Source organism: Setaria viridis, chromosome 5 (genome assembly GCF_005286985.2).
Source record: "Setaria viridis chromosome 5, Setaria_viridis_v4.0, whole genome shotgun sequence".
Classification (NCBI taxonomy): Eukaryota; Viridiplantae; Streptophyta; class Magnoliopsida; order Poales; family Poaceae; genus Setaria; species Setaria viridis.
Genome location: NC_048267.2, coordinates 2,981,936 through 2,999,371, shown reverse-complemented (window position 1 = coordinate 2,999,371; position 17,436 = coordinate 2,981,936). Strand labels below are relative to the sequence as shown.

Sequence of the window (17,436 nt, the reverse complement as noted above, 5' to 3'; positions counted from 1 at the left end):
TCATATAAAGTTTATCTCCATCCGAGTTTTTTTTTTGATAAAAGCCCTTGGGCAAGCTTTATTGATCAAATATAGTTACATCGTTTGATAGGAGCTGAATAATAAAACCAGGGGATCATCGTCCCAAATACAATTTACTCTAGAAATCATAGCATGTCTAGCTAGCTCATGCGCCACTTGATTTGCTTCCCTACTGTTGACAACAAAAGCTTGCTGGTTACTACACCAAGTTTTGGTGTCAACAGACTGATTTGTTGTTTCTACTGCCGGCAATGCCGATGGTGTTCTTTATATTTGAAGAGGAGTTGACGTGGCTTTGGATATTGCAATCAGACGTCATTAGCTCTGAAGACAAGTATCAGACTTCTATAATTAGTTTCGGAACATGAAGCATTCATACTCCGAAACTGGGGGGCTTGTGTTGACACCGGATTTTGACCAGTCCTACAAATTTGGAGTACAAGATAATTGGAGTCACGTACAACAATAAGAAGCTAGCATGCGTGTATATGGGCACAGAGTCCAAATCGGCTTCATTGGATTGATCGGCAAGGAGAGGCAAGGATGATATAAAGGAAAGGCTAGCACGTATGGAATGAAATGATTAGAATATACAACATGGATTCTGGTGCACTTTGCATGCCATGCGTGGGAGGCTTCCAGAATAATTATGCATGCGGCCGATCTGTGCATGTACGGGAGGTTGTTTCATAGAATAAAATATTTTAGAGATAGAGTTGGGTTAGTTAGAGATAGAGTTTTTTATTAGAAGAGATTGTGTACGTGACTTGCCTTGTGCGTGGTTAGATGCCAATTATGTAACGTCCGCCCTATAAATATAAAGGGACGTGGCCATTGTAAAGAATCATCACACGATCAATATACAACACATTTATCTTTTATTTACCTTTTCGGCTTCACGCCATTGCATTAGGAGTAGGAGTAATGTAGCTTCTCGACGAGTTCCTTCTAGCAAGCTGGGCTGCATCGACCTCGATCTCCGGCGAGCTGCAAGTTCCGTCACCAGGTGTTCTAGGATTTAACCACCGGGCGCATCGCTGTGGTTTCGTCTAGTTTCATCTACCAGTTATCGAGTATCTTGGATCTTTGACTTACGGCGCATCGCTTCTGTCTCGATCTACGGTATTCACCAGTTATCCCGCCTTGATTAAGCTTGCATCGGCTGATATTTATCTGTTCTATCGTCTTGCCGTTTACGACATATTAATTATTATTAATTCTGTCGGAATAGACGATAGATCTATTTTTAATAGCCTGTTGCATCTTGATCTTGGCCATCCTTCGAGTGTTGTTGGGAGTAAGTTCCGTTGTGATTGGATCATCGGCTAGCGGGGTTCAGATTAATGTCCTGCTAAATATTTCTAGACTGCAACTACCGGGCGCATCGCTGTGGTTTCACCTAGGGATATTGGTGGTAACGTTAGTTTAGATCTCATCGGCTTGTGGCTCTAGCTATGGCGGGGCAACAACTCAACAGCATCCTGTTTTCTATCGGCCGTCTGGCCGATATTTATTGTAAATTATATTAAATCGGCTGGATGGCCGATGAATCACTCACATTCATCAAGATACTGGAATCGGCTTCACAGCCGATATATTTGTCATGATTTATTTTGTTGCACCATTATCGCTACTGTGCCAAGATTATATCGGCATGATCGGCCGGTTGCCTCGGACTTCACAATAACTATCATCTCCTTGTCAGTTGAATGGTCAAACTGACTGGCACGCCCGCGCACACCACGCGCGCCGATTTGGATTCTGCACTGGAGTTAAGCAGATCTCCCAGGTCCTCATGTGCTGATGCAGGGTCCACCACCGCCAGGATTTTGCGTCAACACATTTTGGCACGCCCAGTGGGACACGGTTATAAGGCTCACATTTTTATTCAATAAAAAAGCATCTTCAGCAGCTGTATCAAGTTCATCGGCATCAGCGTGTTGGAGTTAATTCAAATCAATATAATATTCCAACTAGAAGAGCTGATGGTACAGAAAGATGATCTTAATTTCAATCGGCTGCACATTGTATAGATAAATTTGATGCTAGATTAATTACGGAGGAAACCGATACAACATCGACACCATCATTCCTTACTGATGTTATATATCGGCCAGTTCAGAGGAAACAAGTATTGGCTGGGCACATAGCAGCTGATGAAGTTTTGTTTTTTTATCAGCCAAAGGAAACAAAGCATCGGCCGATGGAATATAATCGGCAAGCATAGTGGCCGATGGAATTATTTTTTAGCCAATGGAACTTTTTTTTCAGCCGATAGAAGTATTTTCAACTGATGCAACATTTTTTTTAGCCGATTGGAAAAGCTCCAGCGGGTGGGCAAGAGAGAAAGAAAAAAATGCATCGGCAGTTGTATCGGCTGATTGGAAGAATTAAAAGGGATCGGCCGATTGGAAATTGCATCGGCTGATGGAACACAGTCATCTCTTCCTGTCGTAATGGGGATCTGTAATATACGATTTGCATCATTCTCAAGTATAGCACGTACCAGATCCTCTTCCCAAGATGTAGTCATTGGGTTGATAAGCTCATCTACTGAGGTTACTAAGTTATTCCCTCTTCGTGTCTGAACTTTCATGTCATGGCTGCCCGGTATCCAATTATCTTTCCATATGTTGATCTGTGTACCATCTCCAACCCTCCAGATGTATCCAAGCTTAAAACAGTCAAGGCCCGCTAAGATACTCTGCCAAGTATAAGAGCTACCACTTTTCATCTTTGCATTTAGTAACTTTCCATCCGGATAGTAACGAGATCTTAGTACCCTAGCACATAATGAATCAGGCTCTCTCAACAGTCTCCACACTTGTTTAGCCAACATTGCCAGGTTGAAAGTTTGAATATCTCTGAACCCCATTCCTCCCGAGCCTTTAGGCATGCACATTTTCCACCATTCTTGCCAATGCATCCTGTTTTTATCATTGTCATCACCCCACCAGTATCGCGAAATGGCATTGCTTATTCCTTTGCAAATTTTATTAGGAATTTTAAACACCATCATCGCATACACTGGGATAGCTTGAGCAATAGATTTTATCAGGATCTCCTTACCACCCTTACTAAGAAGCTTCTCCTTCCACCCATTTATTTTAGAGTTCACTCGGTCAACCACATGATGGAAGCAGTCAGAACGGTTTGCCCCCACCATCGCCGGTAAACCCAAATATTTATCACTGAGGGATTCAGTCATAATATTCAGAGCTTCACAGACCTCCACTTTGACATCAACATTGGTATTGTTTGAGAAGAAAATACTTGATTTTGCTTCACTAACTTTCTACCCTAAATTAGCACAATATCTGTTTAAAATATCAGTCAGGCAATCTGCGTTCTTCTTGTCGGCATGCATTAGAATGAGCGAATCATCTGCAAAGAGCAGATGTGAAATAATCGGGGCTGCCCTGCACACCTTAACCCCCTCCAACTCCCCTCTTTCTTCAGCACCCTTCAATATACATGATAAACCTTCTGCCACTATCAGGAAAAGATATGGTGACAATGGATCACCTTGCCTCAGACCCCTTGTAGGTATAATAGTATCAGTTTCCAATCTAATTGAATCGGACCCTGTACTTGACCGATGTAACACAAGCCATAATCATCTTTACCCATCTTTGGTGAAAACCGAGTTTCAACATCATTTTCTCAAGAAAAACCCACTCTACTCTGTCATATGCTTTATGCATATCCAATTTTACAGCACATAATCCCCTACTCCCCTTCTTCCTTTTCATTGCGTGTATGCACTCATATGCTAATAAAATATTGTCAGTAATCAACCTCCCCGGAACAAAAGCACTTTGATGGTCACTTATAATATCTGGTAAAATCACTTTTAGTCTACTTGATAAAATCTTTGATATTACCTTATAGACCACATTGCATAGGGAAATTGGTCTGAATTGACCAACTTTATCTGGGTTCTCCACCTTCGGGATCATCACAATTGTAGTGTCATTCCATCCATCTGGGATAGTTGAGTTGTTCACTGCTTGCAACACTTCATCAGTCAGTTCCTCTCCCAACATATTCCAGAAACGCTTGAAAAAAATTGCATGTAAACCATCAGGTCCGGGGGATTTAAGATCACCAATACTGAAAAGAGCTTTCTTCACCTCCTCCCTAGAGAAAGGAGCAAGAAGAAGTTGATTCATATCAGCTGTTACCCTGCAATTCATATCCCCTAGAACTCCCTGATCAACATCATGCACTTCAGACGTAAAGAGATCAGTAAAAAAATCTTTAACCATCATTTTCATCTCTCCGGCATCCTCATGTCTTACCCCAAGCTCATCAACTAATCCCTTAACAAAATTTTTCCTCCTCTGAGTCGATGCATAGTGGTGGAAAAAATTTGTATTACGATCTCCATGCTTAAGCCAATTCGCCTTGGCTCTTTGTACCCAAAAGATTTCTTCCTGTTCTAGTAAAAGTTCGAGCCGCAAGAGAATCTCCTTTTGTGCTGCTATTGATTCATCTGTTAGCGGACCGCGTCTCACTTTTTCAAGCTCCCTTTTCAGTTTTTTCATACGGTAAGCAGGTTTCTTCAGAACCTCCCGATCCCAAGCATGTAAATCATCGTGTACTGCATTCACCTTCGCCATCAAGCTTGGGCCATTACCCTACACCGCAGCCCGTACCCATGCTACCTGCACAATTTCCTCCATTGTTTCCTCTTTTAACTACCTTGCTTCAAATCTCCTTGGTCTTTCTTCCTGGAGGAACTGGACAGAGGCGCCATCTGTGTCAACAATAAGTGGACGATGGTCAGATTTGACCATCTCTCCATTTTTTAGTTGAGCATCTGGAAACGAAATATTCCACTGTGCCTTTGCTACTCCTCGATCCAACCTCTCTCTGATTCTCCCCCGCTGCCATGTAAAAATATCACCCACAAATCCAATATCCGCTAGCTCACATTCCATAAGAGAATCCTGGAATGCTTGCAACTGAGTTTGTGATCTAGTTCTACCTCCTTCCTTTTCATGGTGGAAAAGGATCTCATTGAAATCTCCTACAGCCAGCCATGGAATAGACGTGTTATCATGCAAAGACCGTAAAGTCTCTCATGTCACGTGTTTATGATCCCATCTCAGCTCTCCATAAAAACCGGTTAATCTCCACACCACATTACCTCTAATCTCCACGTCAATGAAGTACTGAGAGACACCTTTACGCTGAATCACAGTCTCCTTCCTCCACAACATGAGCAAGCCACCACTTCGGCCATCACTTTCATTAATTAAAAAGTGATCACAACCCAATTTTCGCTTCAACTTTTCTGCCTTCACTCTACCCAAATGCGTTTCAGATAGAAAAAACACATCTGGTCTCTCCCGCTCCTGGATTTCCAGAAGCGCACGAACTGCCCGGGCGCTAGCAAGGCCCTGGCAGTTCCAGGCCAAGATTTTCATTGTGCCCGGTCACTCTCCTCGAAGGAGAGCGCCGATCTTGCATTTGGGTTATCCTGGTTCACCTCCCCACCATCTTCACTCCTCCTAGGCATTTTCTTTTCTTGTTCTGCTATCGGACTAATGGCACCGTCCTTCGTAGTTGGGTACTCCAACAACTGTGCTTGCACCGGAGCCCCCCCTGTCCTTATGTGCACTTGATTATCTTCTGCATCTACTTCTGTTTCTTCCGGTATGTCCATGTCATCCGGTCCAGACTCCATCCCCCTCCCACGGCCAACACCTCTGCCTCTACCTCTCCCTCTCCCACCACTGCGTCCTCCACAGTCATCCCTCATCATAGTTACTGTCATCAACGGAACTCTCAACCAATCCCCCCAATCACACGTTTCTGTTGGATGGACACCATCTCCACATTCTATAACCTCATGGCCTAAGCAACCACAAAAGAAACAGAAGGTTGGTAATTTTTCATACTGTACCAGGCACATCATCTGTTCCTTGAGAGTTATCGGCACCACTCGAACTAAAGGTTTCTTCAGATCGATCCAAATCCTCATGCGCAAATACGGAGTGGAGTTGATTTTTCCGTCATTCACCAATAGCGTGATGATTTCCCCTACTTTTTTTGCGACCTTCTCAGCTAGCTCTTTCTTCTTCATCAACATCTCCGAGACACCATGAATTCGTGCCCAGATTGGGATCTTGTCCAGATTATATGACTTCACATTTGAATAGCCATCATATTCTTCCATAACTATGGCTGCACCTCTAAACAGCCAAGGCCTCCCCTCCATGACTCTCGTCCAATCGCCGAGGCAGTGGAACTGGACTACGAACAGATTCGGTTCCCATGCCTTGAAAGTCACCTCCTTTGCTGCCGCCCACGCGTTCCTCAACGCGCTGAATAAAGCTGCATGGCTGAAGGGCTTCGTCGTGTGAACCCTAAACAGGGCAATCCACCGAACTTCTTTCACCAGATCCTCGAATTCTCCAGAGAAATCAAGATCTTCTTCTTCCTCCCCTTGTAGTTTCATCTCTCCCAGGTGCTTCTCCAACGATGCCACTCCTCCCCCATCGTCTGTCGCCTTCCCCTTCCCCTTCTCGCTTGACGCTGGTTCCTCCATACCAGACTCCGTCTCCCGCTCCCCCGACACGCAGGAGAAAGCCGGGAGAACGACGTCAGGATCTGTAGGTTGGATCACGTCGATCTCAACGTGAGATGTTTTTGACTCCGGCGTCGCCGCCAGAGGACAGGAAACCCTAAGTTTAGGGGATGTTTTTAACACTATCTCCATCTGAGTTGATATGAATTAGTTATGATTTTTTAAAAGTGTGGTGCGGAGGGGTGTACCTCTTGTCAGCGATAAGGCCCAATGGCCAGCCCAACCGCCGCCTGGGCCGGCGATAAGGCCCTATCGCCGTAGTTTTGCAATTTTTTCATCCGACTATATATATTTCTGCAAAATCAGAAAAAAAAATATATAAAAATAAAAAAAATTACTGTTATTTCTGGTCACAAAACGAAGGCCCACCAATATCCAGCCCATCACCGCACATAAAATAACCCTAGGTTTCTCTCATCAGCTCCCCAAGACCCAGGTCGCAGCCAGTCAGCCACTAGCAGCCTTCTCGCGCCGCCGTTCTTTTCGCGTCGTCTTCCTCGCAAGGAGCTTCACGCCTTCGCTCCCTCAGCCGGTCGGACCCCTCAACCTCTTCGCTGGAGCGCCCGTCGCCGACTCGCCGTCCTCTCGCCGCTGCCTTTCGTCGTCGTCCTCAGCAGCTCAGCCGTTGCCCTACTCACGCTGCTGCATCCCGCCATCGTCGGGACGCCCGCTGCTGCCGTTGTCCTCAGCTCCTCGCGAGCCGCTGCTCTCACCTCAACACCCCACGGGCCCCCGATCGGGGCGGGGATCTGCCGGGATTGAGGCTGGGACCGAGTTTTTCCCCGAAATGTGTTTCGGGGCCGGGGCGGGGGACGACACTAGGGGACCGGGGTGGGGACGGGGAGCGTCACCCTGGCCCCGCCCCGCCCCGTCCCGTTGCTATCCATCACGCCCGTGTTGCTTGATGATTGAAATGCACTTTAAGAATTTAATAATTTAAGGACTGGCATGATACTTGAGGATGGGGACCTGGAAATGAATTTTGAGGACTTGAAAATGAATTTTGAGAACTTAGAAACTCGGATGGCATTTTAAGATAAATTCATGGATCTTAAAACTGTAATTTAAAATGCAATTTAAAAGTGCAATTTGAAAGTTTAGGATCTAGATGATATCATGATAAAGTAAGAGACCGTTCGTGTATTTTACTTCAATTATAATGTGGTATTATGCAAGAACATTCAATCTGACCATTTAGCACGTATATGAACATCCCCGTGGTGCCATTTCGATGGCCAGGCCCATGGAACTGCTATGGCACCTGACCCACGGCCCATATTATCCTTTGGTGCGATATGTCCCGCTTACGACTAAATTTTGTCCTTCTGAGTTCTGACCAGGTGGACTGCCTACACCAATATTGATCACTGATCTAAGCCTGAAGTTAGAGTCGAAGGATACAATTTTTCTTCTACAAGATACGTCGGCATGTCGCATAGGCATAGCTGCATAGGCAAACGCTGTGATTCGTTCCTTATCAAAGGCAGAAATACAATAGATTCCTCCATTTAAGTGGTTCTCGCTTCTCCTTGTTCCTGTTCCTAACTCCTCCCCGGGTAGTTCCCAATGTTTGGCACTTTCCATACTTCGTGGGTGCAACATCAACAAATTCGCTCATGATCAAGTTACAACCTAAGATCTATGACTATATTATGTTAACTGTTCGTATTTTGTTCATTCCATCGGTATGCTCCCAGGTACCTGTAATTGTGATCTGTTTGCCAGAACCAAGGGGTCTTTCTGTGGAAACCTTCACGAGCAATCGTCGTTTTTTGATGGTTTTTCCGCTTATCACAGCAGCTCTTTCCACACCTCCGGATATCTGGTGCCAAATCGTCGCCCCTTTCCTTATATATTCGATAATCGAGTTTGCTATCTTTGTGGCATTGATTTTATAAGGCCCATTATCAGATCCAGCAGTGACCTGCCCTGAAACTGCATGAGCCGAAATATGCATGAGATACTCATTTGGAGGGGAGTCCTGATCCTGTGGGATTTCTTCTTCTTCTTGTACTGCAATCTCTTCTGTGGCATCATTTGGTGTGTCAGTTTCCTGCATGACATTGATAGTAGGGATTAACTTGCATTTGTGACCGGGGACCCATTTGTCACCACATCTCCAGCATTCACCAGCTTTTCTAGCTCTCTGTTGTTGCACTTGGGGAGCCGCAGGTTGTTCTTTAGTTTTGTCTGGTGTGGTGGTAGCAGGTTCTGCACAAAAGGTCTGTATGGAGCAGCAGTGATTTGTCTCTGATATGAAGAAAACTGTTTCTTAGGTGGGGCACTGCGTTCCATGTCTTTGGCCTGCCAGTACGCATCAGTCAGGGACTCTGGATGGAGAGGCCTGAGTTGGTGTTTGATGTCATGACGAAGGCCGTTGACAAAGCATTTTACAAACCACTCTTCGGTTAGCTCTGGTGTATCTTGTTTCAACATAGTCATGAAATCTTCAAACTTATCAATATAAGCATTGACTGTCATGTTGTCTTGTTTCAGTGCATTGAAAGTTTCAGCAACTTCATAGGGACTGTATGCAGAGAAACGATGAGTAATCATGCGACAGAAATCTGACCAAGAGGAATCTTGCCCAGTGGTCTAATATGAATAAGAAATGGCAGCTATAACAGAGATTTGTCTCAATCGCTCAGCTTGAAGGTAGGTCCTTGTCACTAGAACGAAATGCAAGGGTTGGTGGATCGGTGATTTCTGATAATACAAGCAAGGACACACCTCTGGCTGTATCTTGTGAGCCAGCCCTTACCGAAGGCATGATGGAGTGAAAGATCGGGACTCTTGGCTATCAAAAGGGAGAGCCAGGGACAATTGATACACGGATTTCCAAATCTATAAAGAAAGACATATATCATATAATGACTCTACTGAAGATATTGAGACACGACCTGGTCCCCTTCGAGTCCAAGTATCAGGTGAGTGCTATCCCCATCCGGCCTTCACCAAATGTCCAGTATTGGCAAATGACAAATGACAAGAGCCTACCGGTACATCCTCCAAGCCAAGATGCGGACTTTAATGATAAATGCCAGGGTTATATCAATCATGCAATACCTAATAGTCCAGCTATCAGCCTATCTGCATCTTCTAAGACAATAAAATCCTTCTATTAGAGAATGAGAGCTTCTTCACACAAGATCTTTAACTTAAGTAAGGACTTGGTTTTCTTACCACTGCTTCCGTGGGCTGATCCGAGGGACAACACTAGGTTCCTGTCACACCGTATTCCAGTCAGAAAATAAGGACCATATGACTATTGGAAAAGGGAATAACTAAAGTGGCATTTCATCCCTGCTCTCGCTTACTGTGCGCGCTTTCCTTTCGCCCACATCAAGGCAAAAACTCAGTATATAAAGTCTACCGGACAAGATTCATTCAATCAACCATAAAGCAGGGAGGCATATGAGTTAGACGAGGCACGATCGTGAGTTAAAGAAAGAGCATCGACCCTACCTACGTATTTTTGATAAAGTGCAGTATCTCTTCTTAGCCGGATGAGCCTTTTTCTTTTCGAGAACTAGTACCGCCAATTCAAGCCGTCATACTTCTCCTCATACCTTGCGAAAAAACGGCTTGCGTAGCGTAGGTCTCCTGCATGCCTATCTTGCGATAGCTAGTGATAAGTGGATTCAAGGGATCGAGCCAGATCTAACAGAAACAAATAGAAATCCTACAGTCTAAAAAGAAGGTGGGCTTTAGCTGAATCGAGCTGGGTGGGAGAAGATACGCTTATGAGAAACCAGCAAAGACATTATTAGACCGCTCAGAAACGGAATGTACCTAGGGAACCCTATTGATCAGATCAGAGACTGAACCTAGTGATCTTTCTCCTGCTGGCAAGCATCGAAAGGAAGTAGATAAGGGTGGGTTGCATTAACTTTGCCTTTGCAAATAAGTCAAGCTAATCAGGTAGTCTTTTAGCTTGATTAGTGGCGCATTTCGGCACGAAGTGCTGGCTTTCTTCCTTTTCATACAAAAAAGCTTTCGTTGAGACAAAGCAGGCAGGGCAACTAAACCAAGATGGAAGGAGTTCACCCCTTTCCTTTCTGTGTAGACGTCAGGATTATATATAATCCTTTTTTATATATAAATCCTAGCCCTCGTGAGGGAATCAATCATGGGTCCCCGTGCTGCTTTTCAAAATAAGGAAGAAATGCGTACAGGAAGGAGGGGCTCCGGGTCACTCTCTTCACTGATGCTTCGAAGCTTCCACCTTGAACTCGTCAAAGCAAACCTACTGAATGTTGAATCTCGATCGATGTCAGAAACCAACCGTAGAAAGAGAGGTCGAAGCACCTGATCACTCGTTCAGCTCGTTTTTCGCTCCTGCCTGTATGAATTGCATAAGTCATTGTGTTTTGGCGGTGGAGAAGTACAGAAGTAAACAGTGTGTTAGTATTTAGTTGTGCGAAGCGTTGTTGACAAGACTTACTCAACTCACACCTGCTTCCGGTGACAACTACCACTCTCTTATGAATGGGAGGGTAGAGTACCAAGACATAGGGATTAGCCAGCGAAGGCGGTTTATTTACTAATCAATATACTTATTTTGAATTCTTTTAAGTCAGGACAGTTCAAAGGCACGAGAGATAAGGAAAACAGAAAAGCTTCTCAAACCAGACTAGGAATTCGATCAATCGCTATCAATGCCAGGAGGCAGATCAAGATTCATGGGAACGAGAACCTTTTTACCTAAGTAGGAAGAATCCATTAGGGCTGCGAACTCTTCCAATATGTGCGAGCAAATGTGCATGATCGAGTTGGAAAAACCAGGGCATCATGTGCCCACATATATAGAGTCAAAAGAGAGATTGAGTCCGAGGGAGAGGGGGGTTTTCTTGGGGCTCGAGAGATTGAATAGATAGGGCCCCACAAGTTGTTAATTCGCCGCTGGGGAATTCACACAAAAGGGAAGGACTTATTCTCAACGAAAAAAGTGCTCTCTGAACCGAACGTGAAAGTTGTTTTCCATCAGACGGCTGTTCACGTAACTCCACTCTCGGCTTGGATTATATATCCATTTGGTCCGCTCTCGGCCATTCCACACGCTGCCTAGCAGAGACGTGGTTATCTGAAGTGGATTCTCTCTTTTCTTTTGTAGTAGATGCCGAACCTGCTGCTCAGTGGGCGGGCGCAGCAGCTACATGGACCCCTTTCTTTATGTTGTTGCCAGCGCTTTCCCGGGCCGAGCCGGAATTCTTTATTAGAACGTCGGCAGGCAAAGCCCGAAGGAAGGCTGCTATCCCCTCGGCCTTCTTCCTTTTCGATGAAAAACAAATCGACATCTCAATCTCCGAAAGCGTTTTCCTTACCCTGAAAATATCCCCCCCTTCGTCGAGCCTTTCCTTTAGTGGTAAGGGATATGCACCTTATCTGAACGTCGGCAGGCATTCCGGAATTCTCCTTTTTGAGCCCCGGGTGAACATAGGCTCAAACATGATTGGGGGGGTCCTAGCTACGCCATGCGTTCAATACAAAAAAAAGCCTCTGGGAAGCTGCAGAGATTACAAAAAGAGGGTGCTTTCCTGTGTTGCACTGAAAAAAGGACAAAGGAGAAGACGCTCTTCGACTTTCTTTCTTCCTCCCGCGCCCGCCTAAGCCCGGCCCGCGTTAGAGGGGAAGATTAGCAAAGCGGAAAAAGACAGAGGGAGGGGGAGCTGCATCTTATTCTCTTCGCGAGAACTTCAGGATCGGAGAAGCATTCGGAAGGGGCGAGGCCTTCATTTCGTTGGCAGAAGCAGAAACGATCCAATCCATTCGGGGCTTCGGGGAACCCAAAAACGAACTCTGTTTACTTTTTTCATAGATAGATGATATATATAGGAATAATATATACATCCCTTTACTTTAGATGTCTATGTATCTTTTTTTTAATCATCTCCCGATTATCTTTTTTTTTAGTTCGCACTGCTCTTTCTCTCTAAATTGCATCAAAGAAAATAGAGAGAGAGCAGATGGATCCTATCCCCTATAACGAACACTCATTCCTATCTATTGATAGAAAGATCTTCGTCACGGACTTTGCCTTAGACTGACGGAACAAAGCTAAGAAGTAGGCTGAATGGAAAAAGGAAAGGGACAAGGGCGGTCGTCGCTTGGCGCGAAGGCTGCCGGTTCGGTACGGTACTAAAGGTCCTCGGACTTCCAGGCGGTTTTTCTTTTGGACTGCTGTGAACCCTTGGATCTCGCCAATACAGCCTCCTATGGTTTTCGTTACCGAGATATCTTTTCTTTTTTCCCAGGGATTTTTTGGGTAATCAGCTCCCATGCTGCAAACAGTCAAATCTGAACCTTGTCGCTCTTCTTTCCTCGTGGGCAGGAAGCACACCAGCTGCGTGCGTTGCGTGATTCCACTGTGTTTTTTGCACTTGACTGGGCGGACAGTTGACCGGAAGATAACTTCGATTCGCCCGGCCAGCAGGCGGGCGGCGTGCTTATCTTGTGTGACAACACTACAGAGCGAGTAGCTCTTCTAGTCGGGCAGCTGTGTGACAACACTCCAGAGAAAGCGGCGCTTTTGTGTAACATGCTATGGTCTCAACGCCCTTACGAGGTAGTGATGAGTTTCACGCGCTCTAAGCCCGGCCCGCGCGCAGTTAGGAGGATTGGCCGCTATCTGAGCGGTACCACCCATCCTACCCTACTACCTATAGGGGGCCGTCCGTCCTACAGCCGCCCGAAAAGGAACTGCAGTAATCTTGAATAGGGATCCTACAGCGATAAAAAGAATCCCCATAAAAATACCACTAGATCGAGCACCAGTGATTTCGTATCCGGTCAAAATCTTGGCTAATTGATCGAAGTGGGTAGCTCCAGTAGACCCATAGATCATGGAACAAATAGGGTGGGTAGGCCCAACCACCACACTACACGTATAGACGCGAACCCCCCTCCTTACCGTACGTGCGACTCTCACCGCATACGGCTCGCACAAAGACTCCAAAATCCATCCCGAGCTTTTTATTCCACCTCTCCTCTCCAATCCTCGATCAAACTAGCCTTCCCCAGCAAGAAAACGTATCCGCAGGCGCAACAAAGCGCTCATCCCTTACTTGTTCTTGAGCGCCTTGCGCGCTCAAGACGGTGATTCTTGCTTCAAAACTAAAGGGCTAAAGCACTCCAGCTTCGAAGCTGGAGTTTGCAACTTCAAAACTATAGGTTTTAGCCCTCCAGCTGGGTGGGCGCTTCCTTCGTCTATCGTATGTCTCGCTTGGCTTCGTCCCGAACCAAGGAGGCATGATGGCGGGCGGCGTGCGTGTGCCGACTGTAGAGACTACAAGCCGACGCCGGAAGCGACTCGCTTCTATTCTCGATTAGATATAGATGGGGAATCTCTATAGATCGTCTTTTTTCGACAACCTCTCTAAAACGCATACGAGAAAATTGCACTTCACGGCACGGCCAAAAAAAGAAAGAGCTTCGCTCGGTTGGCCCTCCTAGGCTTCCGCCTACTTTCTCTTCTCTTAAGTCTACAACAAGTGGGAGAGGCAGGATTCGAACCTACGTAGAAAACCTTCAACAGATTTACAGTCTGTCGCTTTTGACCGCTCGGCCACTCTCCCCTTCCCGGGGATACGCCCTCCTCAAACAAAGGGTTCCTGAATAAGAAGGATGGCGGCCTTCGTTCTTAAGTTAAGAAGAGCAGATGGAACTATTAGATTTGCTAGCGTTCCGGGAGAATAAATAAGGTCATTTAGTAAGTTCATAACAATTTCTGTAAAGCAAGGGGCAAAGCTTCTACGACAGCTTCCCCCTCATTGCCATCGTCGGCCTTCCCCAGCTCCCCTCCTTCGTCGCTTCTGGCTAAGCATCTTTCGGCGGAGGAAAGGAGGCGACTAGTCGCTTCTGGCGAAGCAGCGAGTTCATGAGCAAGTGAATGAACGAGCAGCGAGTGAAGTGCAACAGTCGTAAGTAAGGCTCGCCATGTTCCTAAACCTAAAAGGAGTGACCATCTTTTCTTCCCTTCTACTGACACTGAGCGAGCTGCAAGCATAGGCAATAGTTTCCGTAGGGGTGGGGCGCAAGCAAGCGTTTTCAGGCTCCGCTAGCTAGCGTACTCTTCTGCTATCAATGAAACCGAAAGAAAAAACCAGTGCCCTTTCGTATAGATCGAGACGCAGTACTTTTTCTTGACTTCTTCCATACTAGGAAGAATGGAAGGAAATCCTTCGATAACACTTCTTCCTTATTTGAAGAAATGATATCCGACGCCCGCTCTTTCATTTCAAAAAAGTTCTTCTTCTTAAGAAGCAAATAGCATTTCCTATTGATTTGTCCCCTGGACTAGACCTATGTAGATTCGGAATTATCCGTCGCTACGCTGTTCCCAAGGACTAGCAAAATCGAAATAGCGAAATTCTTGGGTCATCTCAATGGGTTCAGAAACCACACGTTTCTCTGGATCATCATAGCGTACTTCCACATATCCACTCAGAGGAAAGTCTTTTCGTAATGGATGACCCTCGAAACCATAATCAGTTGATATACGGCGTAAATCCGGATGATTGATGGAAGAAACACCAGACATATCCCATACTTCTCGCTCCCACCGGCCGGCTGATGGAAATAGACTGACTACCGGAGATATTCGTGTTACTTCGTCCGCACTTGTTTGTACACGAATGCGTGAGTTATACCGAGTACTCAGTAAATTATGGACAACTTCAAATCTTCGTTTTCGAGAGGGATGATCCACTCCGCAAATATCGATCGAAACTTGAACCCTTGTATAGGTATGCCATTTTAGAAAGCACAACAATGGAAATGGGTAGTCAGTATTGGTATAAGATCTATTCCCATGTTCCGATCTTTTCATTTTATGTACCCATTTCTTGGGTAAAATCTCCCAACTATATTGGAAAATGGATTGGTTATCCATAAATGAAAATAAAGAAAGCTTGATTTTTGTTCCGCTTCTTGCTCTAAGCAGAAAGACTTGTCGGAAATCGCCGGTTGGGTTGGTCCGACCAAGAAAGGCATGGGAGTGGAGAGGCGGAAGTGAAAGACTGGCTACCAATAAAGATCCCTCACTGCACACTTTCTATAGTTCTGTATCCAGGATCGGCTGCATGCTCTAGTGTTGAATCGGGTATAGAACCCAGGATGCTTGGTTACAATTCCGAATCCGCTAAACCATGTTTGTTTTCTTTTTTTTTCTCGACTGGCTTTATCCATGGGTAATGAGTTTCGATGTATTGGGCGTTTCCGTTTAGAAATAGAAGCTTTTTCGTGCTTGCTTGCGAGCATTGGAATGGCCTGAATGGAATGAATATTAAGATAAATAAAAGAATAAAAATAAACCATTAAGAAAGTTATTCATTCTTATATTAATTTCCTATACTTGACCGATTCCAATTCCGTTATTTCAACTACACCAAATGATCTTTCGAATTGGTCAAGACTCTCCAGTTTATGGCCCCTTCTATTCTATTCTATTCTATATGGTACCTGTTGTTGTTTCATTGAATTTGCTTCAGGCTCGCGATTCGACTTTGATCATTATGGATTGGTACCAAGAAGATCAAGTCCTAGGCAAGCGGACCTAATTTTAACAGCCGGTACGGTAACAATGAAAATGGCTCCTTCTTTAGTGAGATTATATGAGCAAATGCCTGAATCAAAATACGTCATTGCTATGGGAGCTTGTAGTATTACTGGGGGAATGTTCAGTACGGATTCCTATAGTACTGTTCGGGGAGTCGATAAGTTAATTCCTGTGGATGTCTACTTGCCGGGCTGTCCACCTAAACCGGAGGCGGTTATAGATGCCCTAACAAAACTTCGTAAGAAGATATCGCGAGAAATAGTTGAGGATCGAACTCTATCTCAAAAGAGAAATCGATGTTTTACTACCAGTCACAAGCTTTATGTTCGGCGCAGTACTCATACTGGAACTTACGAGCAAGAATTGCTCTATCAATCACCGTCTACTTTAGACATATCTTCTGAAACTTTTTTCAAATCCAAAAGTCCAGTATCTTCCTACAAATTAGTGAATTAGGAAGGGCTCTTTTGTGCAGAAAAAGAAAGAGCAGGGCAATCTTTCAAACTTGCATTCGAAATGTGAAATATTTATACAAAGGGGGAGAGATCAAGACAATGCAGCAGGGTTGGTTATCTAATTGGCTAGTCAAACATGAGGTGGTTCATAGATCTTTGGGCTTCGATCACCGAGGAATAGAGACTTTACAAATAAAAGCAGGGGATTGGGATTCCATTGCTGTCATTTTATATGTATATGGTTACAATTATTTACGTTCCCAATGTGCTTATGACGTAGCACCTGGTGGATCTTTAGCTAGCGTGTATCATCTTACGAGAATACAGTATGGTACCGATAGAAAAGAAGAAGTATGCAGCATAAAAGTCTTTGCCCAAAAGGATAATCCTAGAATCCCGTCTGTCTTCTGGATTTGGAGAAGTGCCGATTTTCAAGAACGCGAATCTTATGATATGGTGGGAATCTCTTATGATAATCATCCACGCCTTAAACGTATCCCAATGCCTGAAAGTTGGATAGGCTGGCCCTTACGTAAGGACTATATAACCCCCAATTTCTATGAAATACAAGATGCTCATTGAATGATAATAAATTCATGCTCACTTATACAACACAACTCCAGATTTTATTCAAGTCAAGGAATATTTTTACGTTCTGTTCCTAGACGAAACGGAATACCTATTATATTAGAATGAATTCCTATTATACAAAAGGGTCCAGATAGACTGAGCAAAAAAGGGCTTCATTTCGATTCTCCAATTTGGAAAATCACATATTCATTTCCTTCGTATAAACAGAAAAATACGAT

General features: G+C 44.8%; 1 protein-coding gene and 1 non-coding gene across 2 annotated transcripts; both read right to left on the bottom strand.

Annotated features, from left to right (window-relative positions):
• Positions 1-11,432: 11,432 nt before the first annotated feature.
• LOC117858140 (NADH dehydrogenase [ubiquinone] iron-sulfur protein 3) lies at positions 11,433-15,790 on the bottom strand. Its single transcript, XM_072294164.1, has one exon. It carries the CDS (start codon positions 15,504-15,506, stop codon positions 14,934-14,936), a length of 573 nt encoding a protein of 190 aa, XP_072150265.1. The 5' UTR covers positions 15,507-15,790; the 3' UTR covers positions 11,433-14,933.
• On the bottom strand, positions 14,108-14,190 carry TRNAY-GUA (transfer RNA tyrosine (anticodon GUA)). The gene has a single exon. It is a non-coding gene; the product is annotated as a tRNA-Tyr (tRNA).
• Positions 15,791-17,436: the final 1,646 nt, after the last annotated feature.